Below are 26,908 nucleotides of genomic sequence, written 5' to 3' on the forward strand. Positions count from 1 at the left end.
TATATAGCACCATCAGTGTACATGGTGCTGTACAGATTACACAGTAAATAGCAAGATAAAAGGATAAAATGGCAGTTACGGGAACTCTGGGGGAAAGTGACCACATCATACTTGAATTCTTAATTATGAAGGAGACAAAAGTTGAGTGTAGCCATACACGTACTCTGGATTTTAGGAAAGCTGATTTTAATAAACTCAGAACTATGATAAGTAAGGTCCCGTGGCAAGTGAGCCTAACGAAAAAAGGAGTGCAGGATGGGTGGGAGTATTTAAAAAAGGAAATTTTAAAGGCACAGTTACAAACAATTCCAACAAGGAGAAAAGCTAGAAGACAATAGAGGAAACCAATGTGGCTCCACAAAAAGCTTAGAGATGACCTGAAAACAAAAAAAAGGATACATATAGGAAGTGGAAGAAAGGCCAGGCTACAAAAGAAGAGTACAGACAGGTGGCACAGAAGTGTCGAAATGGCGTCAGGGAAGCTAAAGCTGTGAATGAGCTGAGATTAGCGAGGGATGCTAAAAGCAATAAAAAGGCTTTCTTCAGATACGTGAGTAGTAAAAGACAGAGGAAAGAAATGGTGGTTCAATGAGGATGGCAAATTTATAACAGATGACAAAGAAAAGGCTGAAGTGCTCAATTCCTACTTTGGCTCAGTCTTCTCCCAAAAGCGGGTCTATGACCCCCCCTGGAAAAAGTGAAGCAGAAGTTGAGGGGGCAGGATTGCAGTTTGAGATTGATAAACAAATAGTCAAAGAACACCTAATTTCCTTGAATGAGTTCAAATCTCCAGGGCCTGATGAACTGCATCCTAGAGTAATGAAGGAGCTAGCGGAAGAACTCTCAGAACCTTTGTCTATTATCTTTGCAAAATCATGGAAGACGGGTGAGGTGCCGGACGACTGGAGGAGGGCTAACGTTGTCTCTATCTTCAAAAAGGGCAAAAAGGAGGAACCTGGGAACTACAGACCAGTCAGTCTGACATCCATCCCTGGGAAAGTTCTGGAGCAGATTATAAAGAAGTCAATCTGTAAACACCTTGAAATCAATGCAGTGATTACTAGAAGCCAACATGGATTTGTCAGGAACAAATCCTGTCAGACTAATTTGATCTCATTTTTTGATCGGGTAACCTCCCTTGTGGACTGTGGGAATGCTGTGGACGTCATATATCTTGACTTCAGCAAAGCTTTCGACAAAGTGCCCCATGATATTCTGATTAACAAACTAGCTAAAAGTGGGCTAGATGGAACAACTATTAGGTGGATTCACAGTTGGCTACAGAATCGGACTCAAAGTGTACTTATCAATGGAACCTTCTCAAACTGAGGAGAGGCAACGAGTGGGGTACCGCAGGGCTCAGTCCTGGGCCCAGTGCTCTTCAACATTTTTATTAATGATTTGGACGAGGAGGTCCAAGGAACACTTATCAAATTTGCAGATGACACAAAATTGGGTGGGATAGCTAATACCCTGGAAGACAGAGACAAACTTCAAAGTGATCTTGATAGGCTGGAGTGCTGGGCTGAAAACAACAGAATGAAATTTAATAGGGATAAATGCCAAGTACTACATTTAGGAAATAGAAACCAAAGGCACAGTTACAAGATGGGGGATACTTGGCTCAGCAATACTACAAACGAGAAGGATCTTGGAATTGTTGTAGATCGCAAGCTGAATATGAGCCAACAGTGCGATATGGCTGCAAGAAAGGCAAATGCTATTTGGAGCTGCATTAATAGAAGTATAGCTTCCAAATCACGTGAGGTACTGGTTCCTCTCTATTCGGCCCTGGTTAGGCCTCATCTAGAGTATTGCGTCCAGTTCTGGGCTCCACAATTAAAGAAGGACGCAGACAAGCTGGAGTGTGTTCAGAGGAGGGCAACCAGGATGATCAGGGGTCTGGAAACAAAGCCCTATGAAGAGAGACTGAAAGAACTGGGCCTGTTTAGCCTGGAGAAGAGAAGATTGAGGGGAGGCATGATAGCACTCTTCAAATACTTAAAAGGTTGTCACACAGAGGAGGGCCAGGATCTCTTCTCGATCCTCCCAGAGCGCAGGACACGGAATAACGGGCTCAAGTTAAAGGAAGCCAGATTCCAGCTGGACATCAGGAAAAACTTCCTGGCTGTTAGAGCAGTACGACAATGGAATCAGTTACCTAGGGAGGTTGTGGGCTCTCCCACACTAGAGGCATTCAAGAGACAGCTGGACAACCATCTGTCAGGGATGCTTTAGGGTGGATTCCTGCATTGAGCAGGGGGTTGGACTCGATGGCCTTGTAGGCCCTTTCCAACTCTGCTATTCTATGATTCTATATTATTATTATTATTATTATTATTATTATTATTATTATTATATTTTATTGTGTTTCTAGTGTTTCTAGTATTTAAAGTGCTACGTGCTCAGTAATGTTGCCTCATGGTAAAGCTGGGTTCCACTGATTTTGACCTAGTGCAAATGACATCGAAGTGGACACTGAAAAAGAAACAGTCTTTGAAGTCAATCGAAGGAAGATCATTTTTGTAGCTAGGAGCTAAGCAACCTGTATGACCTTAAAAAAAGGGGGGGATATCTAGGTTTTTATATGCAGAGAGTGTTTGCTGGCTTGTTTTTAATATGTTTTGAATTATGAAATAATAGAACATTTTGGAAGATATATTTTTTTTAAACACACACACATTTTGAATTATGCAGTCTATCCCTCCCCTCAGCCTAAAGTGGTAGAGTCCAGGAACACTTTTGGCACGCAGCCTGCAGTTTGTGAAGACTGGGTCAGCTAAGAGTGATGATTCCGCCCCACAGTCAGTCAGTCAGTCAGTCAAAACATTGAGATAATTCCCCTCAACCACCTCTTGGGGATTTTCTGATCCTTTATACTATGCGAGCACACCCTGTTTCTATTACCATCAGACGTTTTAGTTTTTCCCCCTATGAAATGCATTTTCTCATATACGGGAACGTTCGGAGCTCCACATGAAAGTTTTCTCCCCTCTCCTAAGCTTCTACGGGGCTCCCCTCCTGTGCAGATTCACTGAGGTTTAAGAAAATCAGATAACCCACGGTAGCTTTCCCTACGGTGTTGATTTTTATATGGCTTTTCCTGTGTGATGTAAGGCCTGCCCTCTGGCTGAATCGTTTCCCACACTCCGCACACTTGTAGGGCTTCTCCCCCGTGTGGATCCGCACGTGGGTCATGAGGTTCCCCTTTTGGCTGAAGGTTTTCCCGCAGTCCAAGCATTTGTAGGGGTTCTCCCCCGAGTGGATCCGCTTGTGCGCAATGAGGTTCCACTTCCGGTTGAAGCTCCTCCCACAGTCCAAGCATTTGTACGGCGTCTCTCCTTTATGGATCCTCTTGTGCCCCGTGAGGTACCGCTTCTGATTGAAGCTCTTCCCGCACTCGGAACACTTGAATCTCCGGTCCCCCATGTGGTTCCGCCCGTGTGGGATGAGGCTGGAGCTCTGAGGGAACGTTTCCCCGCAGTCCAAGGATTTGAATGGCTTCTGGTCCGGAGTGTTCGGTTTGTGCTTAAGAAGGCCACTGGTCAGTCTGACGCCCCCTTCGCTGTTGTCACAGCCTTGCAATTCCTCACAATCCTGGACTTTGGCTTCTTTTCGGTGGCAGTGTCCTTCCCAGTTGGCTACGGCGTCCCCCGTCCTATTTTCCGGGTCTTTCCTCTGCTTCCCTGCTGTTCCCTGTGGACCGAAAAGCGTGGTGCCCTCTTCGTAATTCTGGAAAGCTAAGCCTATTCTCATGGAGGCATCATGTGGCTCCACCTGGTCGGAACCTTCCGGATGGCAAAGATTCTCTCCTGCCTGTCCGTCATCCACTGCAGGTAGAAGAGAAGGGCAAAGACAACAAGCCATGGATTATTCTCTGAACTGAAGAGCAACGGTTCCCTCGCATTTCGTCTCCCGTTCCCTTTCGTAAACAGAAATAGCACTACAAATGGCAAAAAAAAGAGAGCAATGTTTGAAAAGAAAAGAAATAACAAGAGGAAACCAGCAATTAAAGCAGGGTGACCCTATGGAAAGGAGGACAGGGCTTGGTGAAATTCCCTCTTCATCACAACAAAGCTGCAGGAGCCCTGCCCTCTTTAGCTGGAGTGACCAGATACAAGAGGGAAGGGCTCCTGCAGCTTTAACTGTTGCGATGAAGAGGGAATTCCACCAGGTGCTGCATGCATAAAAATGACACCTGCTGAAATTCCCTTTTCTAGACAACTGCAGGAGCCCTGTCTTCCTTTCCATATGGTCACCCTAATTAAAGGGTGAAAAATATTTTCACCCTATAGCCCCTAGACTGTCTGAAGGGCCGTGGGATACCGGGGATTTCCCTGCTCCAAGGTTAAGAGACAGTGCTTTTGAATATTCAATGCTTGGCTGCAGCTTGCCGTGTTATGCGAACCTGGGGACTGTGGGTTAAACAACCCTCACATAACCCATAGTCTCTGGGTTCGCACGACATGACAAGCCGCAGAGGGGTGTTGAATATGCCAGTTCCGCCCAGCCTGTGCCATAGCACTCCTGTGTCTTAAACAACCCATGGTGGGCTGTTCTGATCATGCGAACTGGCCCAGAAACTAGTACCACCATGATGGTAACATGCCAGAGGTGTATTTGCTTACCTGGGGTCTTCCCCTCCTTGCACTGCTCCTGCTTAGTTACTCTGCAGAACTGTTTATTCCGAAGGTCCGACGGAACCTGGTCTGCTTCAGAAGAACTCACAGGCACCTCTGTGAAAGGAGCTGCACCCTGAAAAAAAGAAAGTTGGGGAGGATTGATTGATTGATTATTTATTTATTTATTTATTTATTTATTTATTTAAAACATTTATATCCCGCCCGATATCAATAAGATCTCAGGGCGGCGTACAGAGAAAAGCATACAGTATAAAACAGTAAATATACACAGCTAAAAACAAATTAAACCATAAACCAAGTTAAAACATGTTATGTGGTCTCTGTAAGATGTACCCGCCAGCAGTCTAGCTGCTGCATTTTGCACTAGCTGCAACTTCCGAGTCGTCTTCAAGGGCAGCCCCACGTAGAGTGCATTGCAGTAGTCTAATTGGGAAGTTACCAGTGCATGCACTACTGTGGCTAGGTTGTCCCTGTCCAGGAAAGGCCGTAGCTGGCCGATCAGCCGAAGCTGACCCCAAGTACTCCGTGCCAAGGAATCCACCTGGGCCTCCAGTGACAAAGATGGGTCTAGGAGTACTCCCAAGTTACGCACCTGCTCCTTCAGAGGAAGTGCCACCTTGTCCAATACAGGTCGCTTACCCAATTCCCAGACTCGGGAACCACCAATCCACAGAGCTTCTGCTTTATCAGGATTCAGCTTCAGTTTATTGGCCCTCATCCAGCCCATTACAGCCTCCAGGCACTGGTCCAGCACCTTTACATCATCATCATCATCATCATCATCATCATTATTATTATTATTATTTATTTATTTATATAGCACCATCAGTGTACATGGTGCTGTACAGAGTAAAACAGTAAATAGCAAGACCCTGCCGCATAGGCTTACATTCTAATAAAATCATAATAAAACAATAAGGAGGGGAAGAGAATGCAAACAGGTACAGGGTAGGGTAAAACTAACAGTATAAAGTCAGAACAAAATCAGGTTTTAAAAGCTTTAGGAAAAAGAAAAGTTTTTAGCTGAGCTTTAAAAGCTGCGATTGAACTTGTAGTTCTCAAATGTTCTGGAAGAGCGTTCCAGGCGTAAGGGGCAGCAGAAGAAAATGGACGAAGCCGAGCAAGGGAAGGAGAGACCCTTGGGCAGGCGAGAAACATGGCATCAGAGGAGCGAAGAGCACGAGCGGGGCGATAGTGTGAGATGAGAGAGGAGAGATAGGAAGGAGCTAGACAGTGCTACATCTTACCTGGGGCCAGGGTGGGAGGGGTGGGAGGAAAAAACAAGACAAGGAAAGCCATTTTCCTTGGAATTGTCTGTTTGTTTGGGGGGGGGGAGTTTAAAACTTTTTTTTACACTGCTATTATCTCTGTTTTTTCCTGCCTTCTTTTGCACTGCTGTTCCTCTCCCTCCCCACCCAGTTTTTTCTCCATCCCTTTACATCTCTAGCAGCACCACTGAGTCTTCTCTAGGGTGACCCTATGAGAAAGAGGACTGGGCTCCTGCATCTTTAGCAGTAGCACAGAAAAGGGCATTTCAGCAGTTGTCATTTGTATGCATGCAGCCCCTAGTGAAATTCCCTCTTCATCACACAGCTGCAGGAGCCCTGCCCTCTTTCGTATCCGGTCACACTAGGCAGGGCTCCTGCAGCTTGCACCCATAAGAAGAGGCCTGCTAGATCAGACCGAGGGTCCATCCAGCATGGCACTCCTTATGTTCTCATGATCTATTTGAAAAGGAAAAAAAAAAAAAAGAGCCGAACATAGATCCCACAGGCCTGCTTCATGGCAACCGGCGATAAACCCCTCCTCACCTGCTGTCCCCATCTCTTGCCGTCTCGCCGCCCCATCAGGAAGTCCTCGGCCAGGGCCACCGCCTGGCTGCAGCTCTCCGGACCGCTCCCCCGGACCCAGCTCTGCATCTCCGGGGGCAGGATGGCCAGGAACTGCTCCAGGATCAGCAGCTCCAGGAGCTGCTCCTTGCTGTGCCTCTCGGGCTTCAGCCACCGGTGGCAGAGCTCCCGGAGCTTGTGGCAAACCTCCCGGGGCCCTTTGGCCTCCTGGTAGCAGAACTGGCGGAAGCGCTGGCGCCGCGTCTCCGCATGGAGGCCAGCGGCCTTGTGCGGGAGCTCTTCCTTCACTTTCACGAAGGGGTCCAGGCTGCGGTAAACCTTTGGGGCCTCTCCACCAAGGTCCGGCAGGCTCTGGGCCGCCCACCCTCCTCTCGACCAGTGGGCGGTATCGGCGACTCCCCGGAGGGAGGCCTGGAAGTCCTTGGCCTCCTCCCCTGACACAAGCTGAGGCTGGGATCCGGAGTCCGGGGCCTGCACGCTCTTGAGGAACTCCTGCCACTGGGCTTCCCAGTGCTGCTGTTGCTGCTGCAGCCCTTCGTCTGGTTCCCGTTTAATTGGCTGCAGGGGAGCCTTACTCAGGAAATTCCCAATGCTCCCAACTTGGACCATCTGGGGGCCTCTCTTCCCTTCCCCTGGTAATCCGTCCCACAATTTGGAGCCAGCCTTGTCCTGTTCCTCCATTTCCACTCCTGGGGCCAGTGGCGGCGCTTCCCTCCTTCCCCTTCCACTGGCCTAAGCTCCCAGTCTCTTGTTTCCAATGCAGGGCACCCTCCAATGTCTGGGGACAGCACCCTTTAGCGATAAAGGCTTCTCAAGCTGTTTCTCTTGGAGGATGTGCCCACCACCTTTCTCAGTTAGGTGGACGAGTTTCCCCTGAACAGGAAAAGAGACAGAGATTGGTGAGAATCAATAATCATTATAGAGGGGCTGTGGCGTTGTCTTCTATGGAACCCCACATGCACGCCGATATTTTGATAACAAAGAGAAGAACATACTGACTTAATACACTGACATACATACTGACATACTGATTGAGGGGAGACATGATAGCACTCTTCAAATACTTAAAAGGTTGTCACACAGAGGAGGGCCAGGATCTCTTCTCGATCCTCCCAGAGTGCAGGACACGGAATAACGGGCTCAAGTTACAGGAAGCCAGATTCCAGCTGGACATCAGGAAAAACTTCCTGACTGTTAGAGCAGTACGACCATGGAACCAGTTACTTAGGGAGGTTGTGGGCTCTCCCACACTAGAGGCCTTCAGCTGGACAACCATCTGTCAGGGATGCTTTAGGGTGGATTCCTGCATTGAGCAGGGGGTTGGACTCGATGGCCTTGTAGGCCCCTTCCAACTCTGCTATTCTATGATTCTATGATTAAAATCACCCAGATCTGATTTACGGAGATCAAGCAGCCTTAGGTCTGCTGCAGCAAAAAATGACAACAAAGAGACCCTGTTCTGATGACACGCCAAGCCACGGTGGTTAAGCATTTTGAGCTAAACATGAGGGCTTAGTGTGCCGTGAGAACCATTCCTAACCATGGTGGCTACATAACCATGGTTTAAACCTGCTCACTAACTATTTGCTGCAAAAGGGTTAGAGGCCTAACCATGGCTTAGAGTCTTATGGCACCTTTTAGACTAAGAAATGTATTATGGCAGAAGCTTTTGTGGACTGTCGTCCACTTCATCAGATGTAGTTTGAAATATATACCCGATTGTATAGAGGGAAAACATGTAAAGTCAGAAGTAAATGAAATGGAAAAACGACAAGCAGCTTGCCTTAACCTGGTGCCTTCCAGATGTTTTGGACTTCCACTCCCATCAGCCCCAGTTACCATGAACAATGGTCAGGAATGCTAGGAGTTTTAGTGCAGATTGCACAACCCTGTACCCCATACAAGTCCCTGTTGAAGCATGATGTCTGAAAACAGCAGAAATGCAAAGGCACCCACCTAAGCCTTAGAACAGGTGTGGTTAGCCTCAGCCCTATGAGCTAAACCCAGCCCTCTGGGATTCCCCCAAATGCCACGCCCCCTTTCCTGGCCCCACCCCCTCACCCCCACCACCTTGTGGTTGGGGGAAACCACCAAACATCATTTGGTAGTTCATAGAATCATAGATAGTAGAGTTGGAGGGAGTTTATAAGGCCATTAAGTTCAACCCCCTGCTCAATGCAGGAATCCACCTTAAAGCAGTGGAGAGCCAGTGTGGTATAGCAGCTAGAGTGTCAGACTGGGAGTCAGGAGATCCGGGTTCTAGCCCTCACTCAGCCATGGAAGCTCACTGGGTGACTTTGGGCCAGTCACAGACTCTCAGCATACCCTACCTCACAGGGCTGTTGTTGTGAGGATAAATGGAGAGGAGGATTATGTATGCCGCCCTGGGTTCCTTGGAGGAAAAAAGGTGGGTTATAAATGTAATAATAATAAATAAAATATATAAAAGGCATCCCTGACAGATAGCTGTCCAGCTGCCTCTTGAAGGCCTCTAGTGTGGGAGAGCCCACCACCTCCCTAGGTAATTGGTTCCATTGTTGTACTACTCTAACAGTCAGGAAGTTTTTCTTGATGTCCAGCCTGAATCTGCACCATGTACATTGATGGTGCTATATAAATAATAATAATAATAATAATAATAATAATAATAATAATAATAATAATCTGGCTTCCTGTCACTTGAGCCTGTTATTCCTGGCTTTTCTGCAGTTTTCTTCCCCATTCTAAATGCCTCCCTTAAGACTTAATTATTGGCAGTAAGAGCTTTAAGCTAAAATGTACTTATGCTGGTATATTGAGGACCCTCCAACTTTTGACTTCGGCCCTGCCCAGAATGCAGTTTCCAAGAGCTTGTCATTTGGTCCTGGGGTGAAATAGGTTCAACACTCCTGCCTTAGACAAAGAACTTTTCCCTCCTATTCACAATCTAAAAGGAAACCCATTGGGGGGTATTTACTTATTTGATTTGTAACCTGCCTTTAGACAGCCGTGAACATTACTTCAGTTTTCTCTTTCACCCACCCCACCACCAATGCTTTACAACTGCTTCTACATTCCTGACATGATAAAACCGGGTTCCCCAACCTGGTGCCCTACACATGTTTTGGACTTCAATTCCCATTAGCCCCGGCCAGCAGGGCCAATGGTCAGGAATCTTGGGAGCTGCCATCCAAAACATCAGGTTAGAATATTTGCCAACCTTGATTTAAAAAAAAAACACTCTTAGCATGTGCAAATGTGCATTTTAAGCTCATTCAAACATAGCAACAGCATAACTACGGGAATAAAATCAGAGTTTGCTTCTGCTGCCCTGAGCACCTGCTGCTCAGTCGTTTCACTCTCCTGGGCTGTGGGTCTCTGTCCCCTCTCTAAATCCAATCAGAAGTTAAGGAAAACAATCTGTTCAAAGCAAAGTGTTTACATGCATCCTGGTAGGGCTTTTTTCTGGCTTTTCTCCCCCCTTCCCCCGGGTTTATTTTGAAAGTTGACATCGCAAGTGCTGTTCGCTGGATCTCTTTGCCACCCTCTCCCTTAGGAGTTGCGCCCCAAAAATCTCTTGGCCCCTTTTGACTCCCGCTACCACAATGCCCCCGATCCAAAGACATCTTTCACACACAAAATCTCACTCTGGCCTGTAAGGGTTTCCTTGACTTGAGCTTTTCCATTTAATGTACAGATATTTTGAGGGTATATACAGATGGGAAGGGAGCTGTAGGAGCTTATTTTTGTAAACTGCCCAGAGAGCTTCGGCTATTGGGCGGTATAAAAACGCAATCAATCAATATTATACTTCCAGGCAAGCTACAGTCTCAACATCAGAGTACGGCCTTACAAAACCCATCCAGAACCCACCTGCTTGTGGGTTCCTGGTCGACAGCTGCGCGAACAGAGCGTTGGACTAGATGGACCCTTGGTCTGACCCAGCAGGGCTCTTCTTATGTTCTTACGTGCAAACTGGGCCAAAGCAAATCCTATTTGAGAACAGCATGGCTGAGTATTCAATACCAGGTATCTTGAAATTTTAGCCCCTGGTTTTTCCCTTACAGACCCTCGCCTTGTACTGGACTTGATCGTCCACAGGCGCTCGACTAGGGTCAGGCTTCGATTTGCATTATCTGGAGGCGATACAATTGCGGATCAAACGCACCTGCAAGGTTTTAGGAACATTCGTTCTCCCCCAATGTCAAAACCGGGCCACTCATGCCTCTAGTCCTCACCTAACTAGACTGGCTCTCCTTTTCTCGCCCCCCCCTTCCCCCCAGATCTAGCAAATCCGGTTTTGCTGCTCTCTCGTCTTCGTAAGCTTCTTTGCAGCTGCTGCTTTGTGTGTTCCAAGCACCACGACCACCCCCCTCTTTCTTTTGGAAAGGACTTCTCATCTTTCAACCCCACCACCCCCAACCCCTCTTGAACTCACCTTTTCCTTCTGGTTTAGCAATGCTTCGCCCCATGCATAGCCTTGTAGGGCTGGAGTAGAGAGGGCCAGCAGTTCTGATCCAGACCCAAGTTTCTCCCCTCCCCAAGAGCCTGAGAAAATTAAAAAAAAAATTTTTATTTAAATGCCACTTTCTCACCACCAGGGCTTTCTTAAAGGGGGGGAGACAGGAAGTAGCTTCGCAACAGCTCCCGACACTTCCTGTCTAACATTTCCAAGCCTTGCTAGCAAACTAAGGTTGGACTCGGTAGATTTAACATTTTCGGGCACGTCTTAGCAGGTTTTCTCAGGGCTTCTTGCTATTTACTGGGGAGAGGTGTCTATGAAGAAATAGAGTGATTCAACTCTCAGGAAATTATTGTTATTATTATTATTATTATTATTATTATTATTATTATTATTATTATTGCCTTTCTTTCTGCATTGGACTTGAAAGTACATTTTCTATGTTTAATACACTAAAGACGCAGTCCTATGCATGTTGAGCCATAAAAAAAGGCCTACAGCTCCCAGCATGTCCCAGACAGCTGGGGCATGCTGGAAGTTGTAGGCCTTTTTTATGGCTCAACATCAGGGTCACCATATGAAAAGGAGGACAGGGCTCCTGTATCTTTAACAATTATATCAAAAAGGGAATTTCAGCAGGTGTCATTTGCATGCATGCAGCACCTGGTGACATTCCCTCTTCATCACACCAGTTAAAGCTGCAGGAGCCCTGCCCTGTTTTGTGTCTGGTCACTCTAGTATAGTTCCTGCAGCTTTAACTGTGGTGGTAAAGAGGGAATTTCACCAGGTGCTCATGCATAAAAACGACACGTGCTGAAATTTCCTTTTGTATGCAACTGTTAAAGTTACAAGAGCCCTGTCCTCCTTTTCATAGGGTCACCCTGCTCAACATGCATAGGAGCCCCATTTTGCAGGTAGCTCCCCGTTCTGAATGAAAGCCAGAGCAGATTCAATGCTCCACTGACATCGGAGCCTCCAGCCTCCACTGCATTCATTGCACCCCCCAAAAGAAAAACAATAATAATGGAACATTTTTCCAAAGGGGCAGCCATTTTAGTCTGTTAAAGCAAAAGCAACAAAGAGTCTTGTGGCACCTTCCCCAACCAGATGGTCACCAGGTTTTTTGGAGTACAACTCCCAAGTTTCCTGCTCATCGGTCATGCTGGCCAGGGCAGATGGGAACTGAAGTCCATAAACACCTGGAGGGTACAATTTGGGGGAAGCCGCCTGAATGACTAAGACATTTATTCTGGCCTAAGATTTCGTGAATTATAGTCCACTTCATCAGATACATAGACCATTATGGAGAGCATCTGGTGTGTGTTTTTAATACAGTACATCTTGGAGGGATGGGGGCAGAATTGTAAACCATGAGATCAGAAGGAAATGTGATGCGATAGTGATAATGACAGTATTAACAGTGATCATTCGCAGTGCAGTTATTAAAGACACAGCACGTAAGGAAGAAGTGATACGGAGGGAGGAGGAGACAAAATAAAAACTTCAACAGGACTGGTGGAATGGCTCTGCTTTCCAATTTCATCTCCCTCTGCTGGAATGGCTGGTGTGGGTGAAAGAGGAGGGAGCAGGAGAAAGCAGGGTTGAAATGGCGTGGGGGGTGGGGAATGCCTGAATACGGCTGATGTAAAATCATTAAAGCAATGATGAGGAACGTGCAGCCCTCCCAATGTTGTTGGACTGCAACTCCCATCATCCCTCACCCAGTGGCAATGGTGGCTAGGCTGATGGGAGCTGATTTCCCACAAGTGACTCAGCCCTGCATTAAAGCAAGAGAGAACAACCGAACACAGAATCATAATTGCTTCTGGTGCAAAAGTGCAGTTTGGAACCAGGTGATGCCTTGCCAAAAAATAACAAAAGCGTGAGATTTTATATTAAACAATTTATTGAAACAAACATAGGCAAATTAAGACACTATTCCACCCTGCACCCACCCCACACACTTACTGCCTGTGTTTGCTAGGGAAGAGCGAAACATCATGCGTAACTAGTAAGTATATTTGTACTGCCTTTTGACTTGGAAATCAGTGTTCTAACTATGTATATGTGACAAACTGATGAACTGCTAATTGATTGTTTTACATTTTGTGTGAAATATCAGTATATTAAAATGTTCTCATATTTTTTGCACACATAGGCCCCATTCAGAAGACACCTTAAACCATGGGGGTTAAGCCAGAAAGCCAGGCTGTGTTCAGAAGACACCTTAAACCACGGCTTTAACCATGGTGAATAAGGCTTTTTGTTTTCTTCACTGTGGTTAAAGCTGTGGTTTAAGGTGTCTTCTGAACACGGCCCGGCTTTCTGGCTTAACCACCGTGGTTAAAGCTGTAATTTAAGGTGTCTTCTGAACAGGGCCAGTATGTTCTTTACACCTATTCTGTTCTGTCGTTTGTTAATGGTTAAGGACAGAACCATTTTACTGGTGTTTGTTTACTGATAAGATACCATAACTTTAGTAGGATGAAGATGTTGTTTGTGCACAGGAGAGAGTGAAAAAGTGGAGGCTGGTGGCTCTGAAGTCGGTGGGGCAGTGAATCCACTCTGAGTTTCAGTCATATCCAGTCAGAACTCCAAAAGAGCTGTTTTAGAATTCTGACTGGTTATGACTGAAACTTGGAGTGGATTCACCACCCACCAACATTGGAGCCACCAGCCTGCACAAGAGTGAAATACATATATCAGGTGCCATATGGTTTGCATGCAAGGAGTCCTGTCTCCAGGTAAAAGAATCAGCTAGGAGGGGACGGGAGAGACCTCTGCTAAGAGCCTGGAAAGATGTTGCCACAGTTGTAGACAATTTGGGAGTAGACAGTGAACCTCAAAAAAAGGGGGGGAAGGCATTTGTAGTGCTATGGAGTGCCAAAGGGGTCAAATTTAGGGTGACCATATGAAAAGGAGGACAGGGCTCCTGTATCTTTAACAGTTGTATCAAAAAGGGAATTTCAGCAGGTGGCATTTGCATGCATGAAGCACCTTGTGAAATTCCCTCTCCATCACACCAGTTAAAGCTGCAGGAGCACTGCCCTCTTTTGTGTCTGGTCACTCTAGTATAGCTCCTGCAGCTTTAACTGTTGTGGTAAAGAGAGAATTTCACCAGGTGAAATCCATTTTAACATTTATTCTGTGCCTTAAAAAACAAACATTAATATGTTTTGTTTTTCGTTTAGTTTTGCTAAAGAACTCTGGATACTTGTGGCAATCAGGGAGACATTCCTGCCTCCTCAAGAGCCAGCCGATCAACACTCTGCACAGCCTTGTGTTTGCTGGAAACAGGAAGAACCAGTTGATTCCGGGCTCAATTCAATTTAGAAGCTTGTAAATTCATCCTAAAATGGGCAAGCACAGATGCGCTGTTCCCTCACAGCTCGAAGGAAGTACATCGCCCTCACCCCTAAAAGAAACAGTGAGAGCCAGTGTGGTGTAGTGGCTAAAGTGTTGGACTGGGAGTCAGGAGATCCGGTTTCTAGTCCCACTTGGCCATAGAAACCTACTGGGTGACTTTGGGCCAGTCACAAACTCTCAGCCCAACCCACCTCACAGGGTTGTTGTGAGGATAAAATAGAGAGGAGGATTATGTACACTGCCTTGGGTTCCTTGGAGGAAAAAAGGCAGGATATAAATGCAATAATAAAAACAAAAAATAAAAACAGATAACCAACTTTAGATCCCCCACACTGTCTGAGATTATTGAAATTAACCAATATATAGGCAATGAAATGCACATGATATAACAGTCCAAACCAAACAGCCAACGATAGCACATCCAGTTTATAGATTTTTAAAAATTAAAAACGTGAAACATTTTGGCATAAATCGCCAGCTTCAGTCACAAATAAAAGCATGCTACAATATGCTACAACGTTTTGGCATAAAACACCACCTTCAGTCACACATAAGAGTATGCTACAATATTGCATATTGTATAATATACAATATTGTATAATATGCAATATACAACATTGTATATTGTAGCATACTCTTCCTTTGTGACTGAAGCTGGTGTTTTTTGCCAAAACGTTCCACGTTTTTAAAATCTATAATTTCAAAAACTCTCTAAATCTATAAACTGGATAGACTGTTTGCTTTATTTTGTTTTGAGATTATTATTCTCTGAGACAGTGTGGTGTAGTGGCTAGAGTGTTGGCCTGGGAGTCAGGAGATCTGGGTTCTATTCCCCACTTGGCCATGGAAACCCACTGGGTGACTTTGGGCCAGTCACAGACTCTCAGCCCAACCTACCTCACAGGGTTGTTGTTGTGAGGATAAAATGGAGAGGAGGAAGATTATGTACACCGCCTTGGTTTCCTTGGAGGAAAAAAGGCAGGATATAAATGCAATAATAAATAATAAATTATGGGATTAGGTCAGCAAAACTGACAACTGCTTAAGTCAAATGCAACCCCTGGCCATGCTTTATAACTTTGCTTAGGCCGTGTTATATCAGTCTCAGGTACACACTAGCACAGGCCCACACTAGATGGGTTTTTCACTCCTGTGTGGGTTTTCTCATGTGAACTGAGGCTTGCTTTCTGACGAAATCTCCTCCCACAATGGGCGCATTTGTACGGCTTTTCTCCCGTGTGCAGCCGCATGTGGGTTACGAGGTTCCCTTTCTGATTGAAGCTCTTTCCACATTCCGAGCAAATGAACGGATTCTCTCCTGTATGGATCCTCTCGTGTCTCACAAGTATGAACCTCCTGGGGAAGTTTTTCCCGCAGTGAACGCATTTGTATGGGTTCTCTCCCGTGTGCATCCTCTCATGTACCGTCAAGTAGTGCTTCTGGCTGAAAGTCTTTCCGCACTCCGAGCACTTGTACGGCCTCTCGCCCGTGTGCGTCCTGATGTGATCCTGCAAGACCGAACACCGGCCAAAGTAACGGCCGCAGTACGAGCATCTGTACGGAGACTCTCCGGTGTGGATTCTCGTGTGTTCTTTAAGAAGAGAACCGCGACTGAAGGTTTTTCCACAATGGGAGCATTTGTGTCTTTTCTTTTCTCCTGTGTGCATTCTCTCCTGTGCAACGGGGTCCTGTGTCTGACTGAAGCTGTTCCCACAAGAAGACGACATGTGCGGTTTTTCTCCAGTGTGGGTGCTCTGATGTTTTATAAGGTCTGAGCTCTCTTCAAAGTTCCTTCCATCGTCAGGGGACACATTTTGTGCCCCACCATGCTGGACTCTTCGCTGCTCCATGGATTCTCTCTCTTCTTTGTTACATTTTGCATGGGAAAAGGATACCTCCACACCCTTCCCATGATTGTTCCCCTGTTCGATCCTTGGTTCCTGTTGGTTCCCAAATGTTACTTCCTTCGTATAGTACTGGAAATCCTTGTCTCTTCCCAGAGATACATCATTCAGTTCCGCTTGTTCAGGACCTTGCTGATGAACAGGATTCATTTCATTCTCCCATGCCTGCCCGTTACCTGCAGGAATAAAACAGGGAATCGTATTTGTGTTCCACTTAAGTAATTGTTCAAAGAATTAAGTAACAGAGCTAAGCAATGCAGTGGATAGAGGAAAAGCTTTCTCCTATCTCAATACTAGAGCTCAGTTTTTGTAAACCTATGACTATGCACATAGGTATATTGTTCATTATAAATACCAAAAATCAACTTGCAATCACATAGGCTCAGTTCACACAACGCTTTTCTCTACTCAGTGAGAAAACTCCACTCAATGGTGGAGTTTGTAGGGGGTACTCACCACACAACATGTTCCAACTCCACTGTTGTGTGGGTGTGGCCTCCTATGGAGTGGAGTAAAAGTCAATGCAGTGTTTGATTGACAGCTCCACCACCCTCTCTCCTCCCCCAGTCCTCCCAATGGTATCCCATCAGTCATTGCTGCAAAAAAACCACCCAATCCCAGCAGCTCTCCTAGAGCGGCATTCCCTCCTTTCACCACTCTTGCCAGGGAACTCTATGGCCATTGGGAAACTCCATTCAACAGGAAACTCCACAGAGCCCTCCAGACAACATGGAACACAACGGTTGTGCAGGAACTCTCCTCTGCACAGCGTGAAGATTCAGGGTGGATTGTTTTTCAAACAAAAACAATCCAGGCAACACTTTTCTCAACGGTGGTGTAACAACTCAACAGTAGAGTTGCTACACCACCATTCAGAAAAGTGTTGTGTGAATTGAGGCATAGTTTCCAAAATCAACTGCAATCACATAGTTTCCAAACTGGGGGTAGAAGGAATACTCATTTCTATAAGACCTTTTTATTCTCCCAACATTTTAACAATCTAGAAATACATTTTAACATGGTGTTTTAAATTTGTAATTTTGCATTGCTGCTGTTTTTATCTGGTTGAGCTTTTATATTGTATTTTATATTGTGGTTTTGTACTGTTGTTTTATACTTTGAATGGTTTTAATTTTTGTGAACCGCCCAGAGAGTTCCGGCTATTGGGCGGCATAGAAATGTAATAAATAAATAAATAAATTATTTACAGTAAACATTCCAGTATCTTACCTATCACCATCAATCTTCCCCTTCTCATCTATCTATCAAATTAGTCAGCTTGTCCATCTCAAAATACTCTCGAAACCTTCCTCCTCCATTCTGACAGCCAGAATGGATTTCCAACAGTCAGTAATAATACTTTATTTTTACATGTATATCCTGCCTTTCTTCCTCTTTCAAGAAACTCAAGGCAGCTTACATGACCCTCCTCCTCTCTCTTTCATCCTCACAACAACCCTGTGAGGAAGGTTAGGCTGAGAGTCAGTGACTGGCCCAAAATCAGTGAGCTTTAGGAGCGAGTAGAATCTAGAACCCGGATCTCCCAAGTCCCAGTGCAACACTCTAATCACACTGGCTCTCAACATTTAATGATCCTTTCAGTCTTTTACACACTCTGTGAAGGGGTTCAGACAAGATGATAACCAAGTGGTTTAAATAGTCAATGGTTTGCCAGTCTGGGTTGTTGTGTTGTGTGGAGGGATTTTTCCCTAACCAACGGTTATTTGCCCGAAATAACCAACGCTGTGCAGAGTTGGCTATTTGAAACTACCATTGGTTATCATGTATGGCGGCCACCGTTGGTTAATTTTGTCAGCCACCGTTGGTTATTTTCATTGGCCACAGAGTCGCAAGGCAAGAGTGGTCAACGTGGCGACTGCCACTCTAATCCAGCTGGCAGGATTGTTTTTCGGCAGCAAAAACGGGATACTAGCGGGAGGACTGAGAGGAGGAGAGAGGGCAAGGGATGAGTGAGTAAACTTAGCATGGACTAATAGTCAACTCAACACTGATCCTAATCCACACCATGGTTGGTTATTATCATGTTACGTGGGGAATTCCCCTAGATAAACAACTGTCGTGTTGATTATTACTCCTTCGTTGACTATCAAGTTGTCTGAATGCAACTAATTTAGATGGCTTGAAGACGGGACTAGAGAAATTCATGGATTATAAGGCTGTGAATCTAGTCCTGATGGCTATGTGCTGCCTCCAGTATCAGATGTGGCATGCCTATGTACACCAGTTGCTGGGGAATATGGGCTGGAGGGTGTCCTGCTCATGTCCTGCTTGTGGGTTCCTGGTCAACAGCTGATTGGCCACTGTGAAAACAGAATGCTGGACTAGATGGACCTTTGGTCTAATCCAGCAGGGCTCTTCTGATGTCCTTGACAAATATGCAGTCATTGTTTCTCAAGGAAGAAAGGTGGGACATAAATAAATCACCCAAGATGTCAAGTGCTTTGGGTCCTTACTCAGTGATCTCATCTCATTCTTCTGCACTTGCTTGGCATCCTGACAAAGTAGTCCGATCCAAGCGCCAAGTGGCGGAACCTGGCCTGCCTCGGACGGATGCACAGTCATCTCCACAGGTGGTACAGGAACCTGCCAACAGCAATAACAACAGCAAGGATTGTTTAGCTTGGGGAGAAAAGGTTGAGTAAGTGGAGACACGATAGAGGTGTACAAAATTAGGCATGATGTGGAAAATGTGGTTGTAATGGTCTCATAATACCAGGACCCATTGGGATCATCCCATGAAGCTGAATGGTGGGAGATTCAGGACAGATAAAAGGAAGGAGTTCTTCACACAGCGCAGAGTCAAACTATGGGTCACCCTGAGCCTGTCAATAACTCGCTTTCGCGTAGTTGGTGAAGTTTAGCTACGTAAGCACAAACATAGGAAGGTTTGAATCAGTATGGAAAGGATGCAGACACATGCACCCCATTATTATTCCAACCTGCTTCAGTGTTGCACCACACATACCGTATGCCATCAAACGCTCTCACCGTTTGTTCCGGTTTCTCCGCCTCGGGCCGCCTCAGCAGGAAATCCTCCGCCAGGGCCACCGCTTGGGCACAGGTGTCCGGCTGGCGATCCCGGACCCAGCTCTGCATGGCCGCCGGCAAGATGCTGAGGAACTGCTCCAGGATCAGCAGCTCCAAAATCTCGTCTTTCGTGTGTCTCTCAATTTTCAGCCACTGGCGGCAAAGCTCCCGGAGCCGACCGTAAACGCCCCTCGGCCCGTCCGTGTCCCGATAGCGGAGCTGCCGGAAGTGCTGGCGCTGCCTCTCCCGCAAGATGGCCTCCCCTTCCAAGATGGCCGCCTTCACCTTCCCGTAGTCTCCCTTGTCTGGGGCACTGAGGCCGCTGAAGGCCTGCTCGGCTTCTCCACTGAGGGCTGGCAGGAGGAGGGTCACCCACTTGTCCCGAGGCCACCGGCACGCCGACGCCACTTGCTCGAAGGAGGCCAGGAAAGCCTTGGCGTCGTCCCAGGGCCTGGGCTCCTCAGGCGCCTCCGTGTTCCCCCATCCTGAGCAAGGGGCCTGCAGCGTCCGCAGGAACTCCTGCCACTGGGCCTCCCACCGTTCCTGCAGCCCCTCTTGCGGTTCACATTTCACCTGCCGTGGAGGTGCTGCGGTCTGCAAATCCCCAATAGTGTCTACATGTACCAGATGCGGGGCTTTTTCTGCACCTTTTGTCGCATCCCACACTTTAGAGCCCACCATTTCTAGAAGTTGCTGCTCCTTCCTCCTCCTCCTCTCGCTGCCTCCCACTTTCCAACCTTGCCTCAAACACGGAAGAATTCCCAGCTTCTTGGGAGGCTGCTGTGAAAGTTCATGCGAAATCCGTAGGGCTGTGTAAATAAAACAAAATAAAAACACTGGGTTTGCATTCGCCACTGTGCCTGGGAAGGTGCTTTGCTGTGTTGTTTAGCAAGCATATGTCTAGGGTGACCCTATGGAAAAGAGGACAGGGCTCCTGTATCTTGAACAGTTGTATAGAAAAGGGGATTTCAGCAGGTGTCATTTCTATGCATGTAGCAGCTGGTGAAATTCCCTCTTCACTTTCCATATGATCACCTTATACTAGCCTACTTTGGAGGGTAGATTAAAGGATGACAAAGGCTGAACTTTTATATTATTATTATTATTATTATTATTATTATTATTATTATTTATTTATATAGCACCATCAATGTACATGGTGCTGTACAGATTACACAGTAAATAGCAAGACCCTGCCACATAGGCTTACAATCTAATAAAGTTGTAGTAAACAATAAGGAGGGAAAGAGAATGCAAACAGGCACAGGGAAGTGTAAACAGGCACCGGGTAGGGTGAAGCTAACAGTATAGAGTCAGAACAAACTCAATATTTAAAAGCTATAGGGAAAAGAAAAGTTTTTAGCTGAGTTTTAAAAGCTGTGATTGAGTTGGTAGTTCTCAAGTGTTCTGGAAGAGCGTTCCAGGCATAAGGGGCAGCAGAAGAAGAATATTCATCACCATCATCATCCCTTCTGTATTAATAAACTGCTTTTTAAAAGTTCTCAAAGCTGTTCCGAGGAAAAGGTGTGTTTTTTTAATTGTGACTTTTGAGGTAGGCTACCTGGTGCCTTCCAGACAATTGGACAACTCCCATAATCCCTGGCCGTAGGGCATGCTAGCAGGGGCATATGGGAATTGTAGTTGAAAACATCTGGAAGACACCAGGTGGACTAACCCAACCTAGGTCCTAGCTGGTTCAGAAAAACGGCTTACAAATATTTAAATTAATACTCAATTTCCATCATCTTGAGAACAGGAAAGGGTTGTTTGACTTCCTGTTCAGCTTGTGTGCTTCTTTCCAGAGGCAACTGTTTGGCCACGGAGGGAAGCAGAACCCTAGTCTGTATCTGCCCTGTATTTAAGCACTAAACCTGGTAGCCACAGGCAACCACATGGCAGAGGGGGACTGGACAGCTAAAAAAGCGCTGATATTTATTTATTTTTGAATGGCGAGGGACAGACAGGTAGAGATAATTAGAAGTAAACCACTCAAAAAACATGAACTGTATGTAACTACTGCCAGCATCCTTTATATTCCTGACTTCCATTTGTGGGAGGGGAAGACGAAGATAGATTTGAAGGTAAAGATAGCTCCGCTCCCACTCCCCAGTATCCTGGCTCCGTGCAGAGGACGGATCTCCTGCGCCCTCGGTTACTGTGCAGCAGAGAAACACAGGAACCTGCCTTACCCTGAGTCAGACCATTGGCCCATCTAGCTCAATACTGTCAACACTGGTAGGCAGCAACGGCAGGATGTATTTCCTTCCCCTACCTGGGAGAAGCCCGGGATCGAACCTGGGACCTTCTGCATGCAAAGAAATGTTCATGCAAGCTGCTCCTGCTGCAATGCCCTTTTCTACGCGACTATTAAAGACGCAGGAGCCCTCTCTGCTGCTGTTGCAACCGCCTGGCCACCTTCTGCCCTATCTCTCCCACGCGCAGTTTCTTTCTCTCCATCACCCTGGGAGGACTAGCAGCTCCCCCTTCCAAAAACTCACCTGCAGTTTTAGCAGGGCAACATCCCTTGCCCTGGGGGTGGGTGGGGGCAGGACCCTGTTGCAGCTTCCAAACGCTCGAGGAATTCCAGATTCCCACCAGGGAAAGAAGGAAGGGCAACGGAAGTGGCTTCAGTCCACTTCTTCTGGAGGACACTACCGGGTGCCTGCCTGTACGGTTTCCACGCGAGGAGAAGGAGCCGCCTCGCCGCCCTTCTAGAAATCACAGCTGAACTCTGTGGGGTTAACCATTTCAGACGTATTTCAACACCAGCCCTCTCCTTGTGTTTGTGTTTGAGATAACTGCAGAAGGCTGTTCTTTGGGTCTTCATAAGCTTAAGGACATAGTAAGAGCTGTGCTGGGTCAGACCAAGGAGGTTAGCTAATCATTACAGCTATTTTTGTTTTTGCTCTGAATCATTGTATAGAAATACAGCTAAGTTCTTTAGCCACGATGTTCGTCTTCTTCCCCTGATCTTTTCCCTTCAATTTCCCCTTGAATAATAAGTTGGGAGTATGGTGTGTTTTTCTCTTCGAATAATAGGACCAAGATATTGCAGTGTTCTTCAGATCCATGAAATAAAAAATGGATCCTAAATGATTTTATATAATTTTTAAAGGGGACACCCCCGAAACCACAATCATATCACAGAGCACAGCCTTCCTCAACCTGGGGCGCTCCAGATGTGTTGGACTACAACTCCCAGAATGCCCCAGCCAGTTGGCTGGGGCATTCTGGGAGATGCAGTCCAACACATCTGGAGCGCCCCAAGTTGAGGAAGGCTGACATAGCACATCTGCCTCACAGACTGACCCAGAAAAATCACGGATACTCCACTCATGGGTGCCTCTACAGCATAAAAGCATGGAGCCTCATGAGTTTTACGAGCAAAATCCTTCAAAACCACCATCACGTCACAGAGTATGTCTGCCTCTATGGACTGATCCATGAAAATCACAAATCCACCACTCGTAGGCGCCCCCACTGTGCAAAAACGTGGATCCAAAGCATGGATCCTCATGCTTTTCGCAGGCAAAATCCCTCCAGACCACCATCAAATCACAGGACACACCTGCCTCCACAGACTAAACCATGAAAATCATGGATTTGGCAATCATAGGTGCTGCTACAGCGTAAAACATAGATTTGAGGCACAGGTCCTCATAATTTCATATGATTTTTTAAGGGAACACCCCCTAAACCACAATCAAATCTCAGAGCACATCTGCCTCCATGGACTGAACCATGAATATCATGTATCCATCCCTGGATCCGAGGCACGGTTCCTCATGATTTTTACAAGGAAAATACCCCAACAATACAGTTATTGATGCTCTGATAACCTTTCGTTTGGATTACTGCAATGCGTTATACGTGGGGCTGCCTTTGAAAATGGTCCAGAAGCTTCAGCTGGTACAAAACAGGGCAGCCTGTTTACTAACAGGAACTGGCCGGCGAGATCATATTACGCCAGTCCTTTTACAACTTCATTGGCTGCCAGTCCAGGTCTGGGCCGATTCAAAGTGCTGGTATTGACATTTAAAACCCTAAACGGTTTGGGGCCAGGTTATTTGAAGGAACACCTCCTCCCATATGTACCTGCCCGGATCTTAAGATCATCTACAGGGGCCTTTCTTCGTGAGCCCCTGCCAAAGGAAGTGAGGCAGGTGGCTACTAGGAGCAGGGCTTTCTCCACTGTGGCACCCCGGTTGTGGAATGAGCTCCCCAGAGAGGTCCGCCTGGCGCCTACACTGTACTCCTTTCATCGCCAGCTGAAGACCTTTTTATTCTCCCAGTATTTTAACACTTAATTTTAACTTAAATTTAAATTTTACTGTTTTAACTCTGTATTTTAATTTTATATCAATTTTGCTGTGTGGTTTTTATCCTGGTTGTGCTTTTTATACTGTATTTTGATTTTGTGCTTTTAACCTGTTGGTTGTTTTATTATGGTTTTAATTTTTGTGAACCGCCCAGAGAGCTTCGGCTATCGGGCGGTATAAAAATGTTTTTTTAAAAAAGCCACGATCAACTCAGAGGGCACATCTGCCTCCATGGATTGAACCATAAAAACCACAGTTTTGGTGTTTGTAGGTGTTGCCATGGTACAAAAACATGAATCTAAGGCATGCATCCTCATGATTTGATATGTTCTTTAAAGGGAACACACCCTAAACCACAATCAAATTACAGAGCGCATCTGCCTCGTAGCCTGCGGGAACATGCCTCTTAAAGCATCCTGACTGACGGTAATTATGGAAGTCAGGGGATTTCTATCCTGTTCCATCTGGCATGGGCCCCTACCTGAATTTAGTTTAATTTAAAGAGAACCAATGAGTTGTTTTCCAGCCCACAGGTGGGGTGGGAGGAGAACACAGGAATGTTGCCCATCTGGGAAATCAGGGTGGGGTATTGTTTGAAAGAACGATTCCTGCCAGCCCCAAAATCACAAGGGAAGATGAGCTCCTTATGTACACTGGCTTTTTAAACACACCCTCCCTCCCTGTAAACACGCATAGGATTGGGCTCTTAATGTTGGCATATGAAAACGCAATGGTTTCACCCATGAATAGCGTGACCCTATGAAAAGGAGGACAGGGCTCCTGTATCTTTAACAGTTGCATGGAAAAGGGAGTTTCAGCAGGTGTCATTTGTATATATGGGGAACCTGGAGAAATTCCTTCTTCATCACAGCAGTTAAAGCTGCAGGAGCTATACTAGAGTGACCAGATTTAAAAGAGGGCAGGGCTCCTGCAGCTTTAACTGTTGTGATGAAGAGGAAATTTCCCCCAGGTTCTCCATATATACAAATGACACCTGCTGAAACTTCCTTTTCAATACAAGTGTTAAAGATACAGGAGCCCTGTCCTCCTTTTCATATGGTCACCCTACCCATGAAGGATTGGAATATGTTGTGGGGGGGGGGGACATAAAAAGAAGAGATGGCTAACTGTCACATTATGCGGATAGCCATTCCAAATTTCATCCAGGCTCAGGGACATCCACAGGGAGGGCCAAGTAGGGGCCGATGATCCCTGGGGATAGGCCACAGTGTCCAAATTCCAAGCTTTCATTGGAAATAAAAAGCAAGCTTACAGCACTTGTATAACCCAAAATATGAGGCAAAACGCAAAGCTGCCATGCTGGCTAGTCATTTTGTGAGGAAACTAGCCAGCTCCCAGCTTTTTTCTGTTTTTAGCCAATGCATGAAGTCGCAGCAGTGGTTAATGCACATATGTACACACACACACCACTATCTGGGTGTGTTAATTCTTCTGGGTGTGTCAAGCCTTTTTGGAATCTTCCCTGTTAGGAAGTAATTGCAGCCTCATTAAAAAAAAAAAAAATTAGAAATCCAGGAGTATTTTGTACCTAGGTTTGGACAGTAGTGTGTCTACCCCAAAAATCAAACCAAGAGAAAGCAGAAAAGACTGGAGCCCATGATCTTTCTATTTCAGGTTCTCGTTAATACTTTTTTTCTGAGTTTATAAACATGTTATAATTATCTTGACAATGTGTGCAAATAAAGTTCATCGGTATAATATCTATATTCCAGGAAGGAGGTCTGCGGCTGAGAAAGTGTGGATTACACAGGCCCTGCAAAGTAGTCCCGTGTTGTTATTCTAATTTTGCGGAGGATGACTACGTTAGAGTAATATATGACAACCCTGCAGTGTAGTTGGGTGTTTTAGGGAAATGAAGATGGGGCTGTGGAATTTATTGCAGCAGCAGTGAAATTTATTAAGGGTTAGAACAGGCTGTTGTGATATATATCTATATCGCTCTAAGAGAACCTGTAATTTTTAGCTCTTGCAGGAGGCCTATGTGGAACCTCTCTTAGGGCTGGTCTTGGAGCTGACACAGTGCGCTAAACGTGCAATTTAGTGCACGCTCACGATTGGGCTACTCACGTAAGTTTTTGGGTCCATTACACAACGTCATCAATGTCCAGGACATTCCCGCGCTATCTCACTTTTAAAAAGATCCGAGATAATGCGATATTTAAAGTTATTGCTGGGATATCATGGGATCTCCTTGGTGTGTAGTCGGTGTTGCGCTATAATTCTGCCACTAGGTGGCTCTGTTTCATTAAACACAATGGAGCTTTGCTGAGAAGTTTTCAATTCAAAATCCAGTGGCCATGTGTAAAGGAGCATGTCACGAACATGGAAAGTCTGCGGAGGACGAAAGCCCTGGTAAGACTGTGGGATTTTTTCTATGTGTAGAGAAGCTCAGTGTGCCATGCAGCTCCATAGTGTTTTCTCATGTACTGTAGAAATAAAGAAACCTCTTGTGAAGGTATCTGACTCTGTTATGTGTTGCCGCACAGCAGAGCTTAGCAGTAGATTGCAAGCTAATCACACCTAGCGTGACCATATGATACAGGGCTCCTGTATCTTTAATAGTTGTATTGAAAGGGGAATTTCAGCTGGTGTCATTGGTATGCATGCAGCACCTGGTGAAATTCCCTCTTCATCGCAACAATTAAAACTGCAGGAGCCCTGCTTAGCGTGACCAGATACATCATCATCATCATCATCATCATGATGTTTTTGTGGTCACACTTGGCAGGGCTCCTGCAGCTTTAATTGTCCATATACCTGTCATATTCCTACCTTCTCTCCCCTCCCCCCACACATTAATTTTAAAAATGTATTCATGGTTTTACAAAGAAAAATTAAATCATTGTCATTTAAAACCAAGAGAGGCCAGGCCGCACAGAACATAAACAGAATTCCTTCTGTTGCAAAAGTTCTCTTTGAAGCAAAGCTTTATTTTATAGATAAGAGAGAGAAGGAGAATGGTTTCATATTCAATAATTTATTAAAAGAAACAAACAAATTTAAGACATCGGGGGGGGGGGAATTTGCCATTAAAGTTGGGGACTGCTTCTGTTTTGCCATGGAGTTGCAAAAATAATCAGAATTTTGGTATGGTAAAGACATCATCTGTGTGACAGAGAAATATATACATCTTGATAAATGATGTTTAGGAATAGGAGTATTTTTTTTCTATGAAAGCGTAGTAAACATCGCATGGAGGAGCAAAGTTTTAATTAAAGAAAATACTGATAAAACTCCGGGAGTGCTGGTTGACCAACGTTCTTCTCCTCTAGGAGCCCATCCAAGTGGCTGAACTAACTTGGATAATTTCTTTCTA

At 45.8% G+C, this 26,908-nt stretch overlaps 2 protein-coding genes across 2 annotated transcripts; both read right to left on the reverse strand.

Moving 5' to 3' along the window:
* Window positions 1-2,760: 2,760 nt before the first annotated feature.
* On the reverse strand, window positions 2,761-7,346 carry LOC134396260 (zinc finger and SCAN domain-containing protein 31-like). Its single transcript, XM_063122681.1, has 3 exons — window positions 6,455-7,346; window positions 4,629-4,755; window positions 2,761-3,830 (listed from the first exon to the last, which is right to left on the reverse strand). Exons 1-3 carry the CDS (start codon window positions 7,172-7,174, stop codon window positions 2,998-3,000), a joined length of 1,680 nt encoding a protein of 559 aa, XP_062978751.1. The 5' UTR covers window positions 7,175-7,346; the 3' UTR covers window positions 2,761-2,997.
* Window positions 7,347-15,241: 7,895 nt separating this feature from the next.
* Window positions 15,242-21,833, reverse strand: LOC134396265 (zinc finger protein 397-like). Its single transcript, XM_063122686.1, has 4 exons — window positions 21,751-21,833; window positions 19,214-20,061; window positions 18,679-18,808; window positions 15,242-16,380 (listed from the first exon to the last, which is right to left on the reverse strand). The coding sequence occupies exons 2-4, from the start codon at window positions 19,931-19,933 to the stop codon at window positions 15,416-15,418; spliced, it is 1,815 nt and encodes a 604-aa protein (XP_062978756.1). The 5' UTR covers window positions 19,934-20,061; window positions 21,751-21,833; the 3' UTR covers window positions 15,242-15,415.
* Between the last annotated feature and the right edge of the window lie 5,075 nt (window positions 21,834-26,908).

This window comes from Elgaria multicarinata, chromosome 3 (genome assembly GCF_023053635.1).
Source record: "Elgaria multicarinata webbii isolate HBS135686 ecotype San Diego chromosome 3, rElgMul1.1.pri, whole genome shotgun sequence".
NCBI lineage: Eukaryota > Metazoa > Chordata > Lepidosauria > Squamata > Anguidae > Elgaria > Elgaria multicarinata.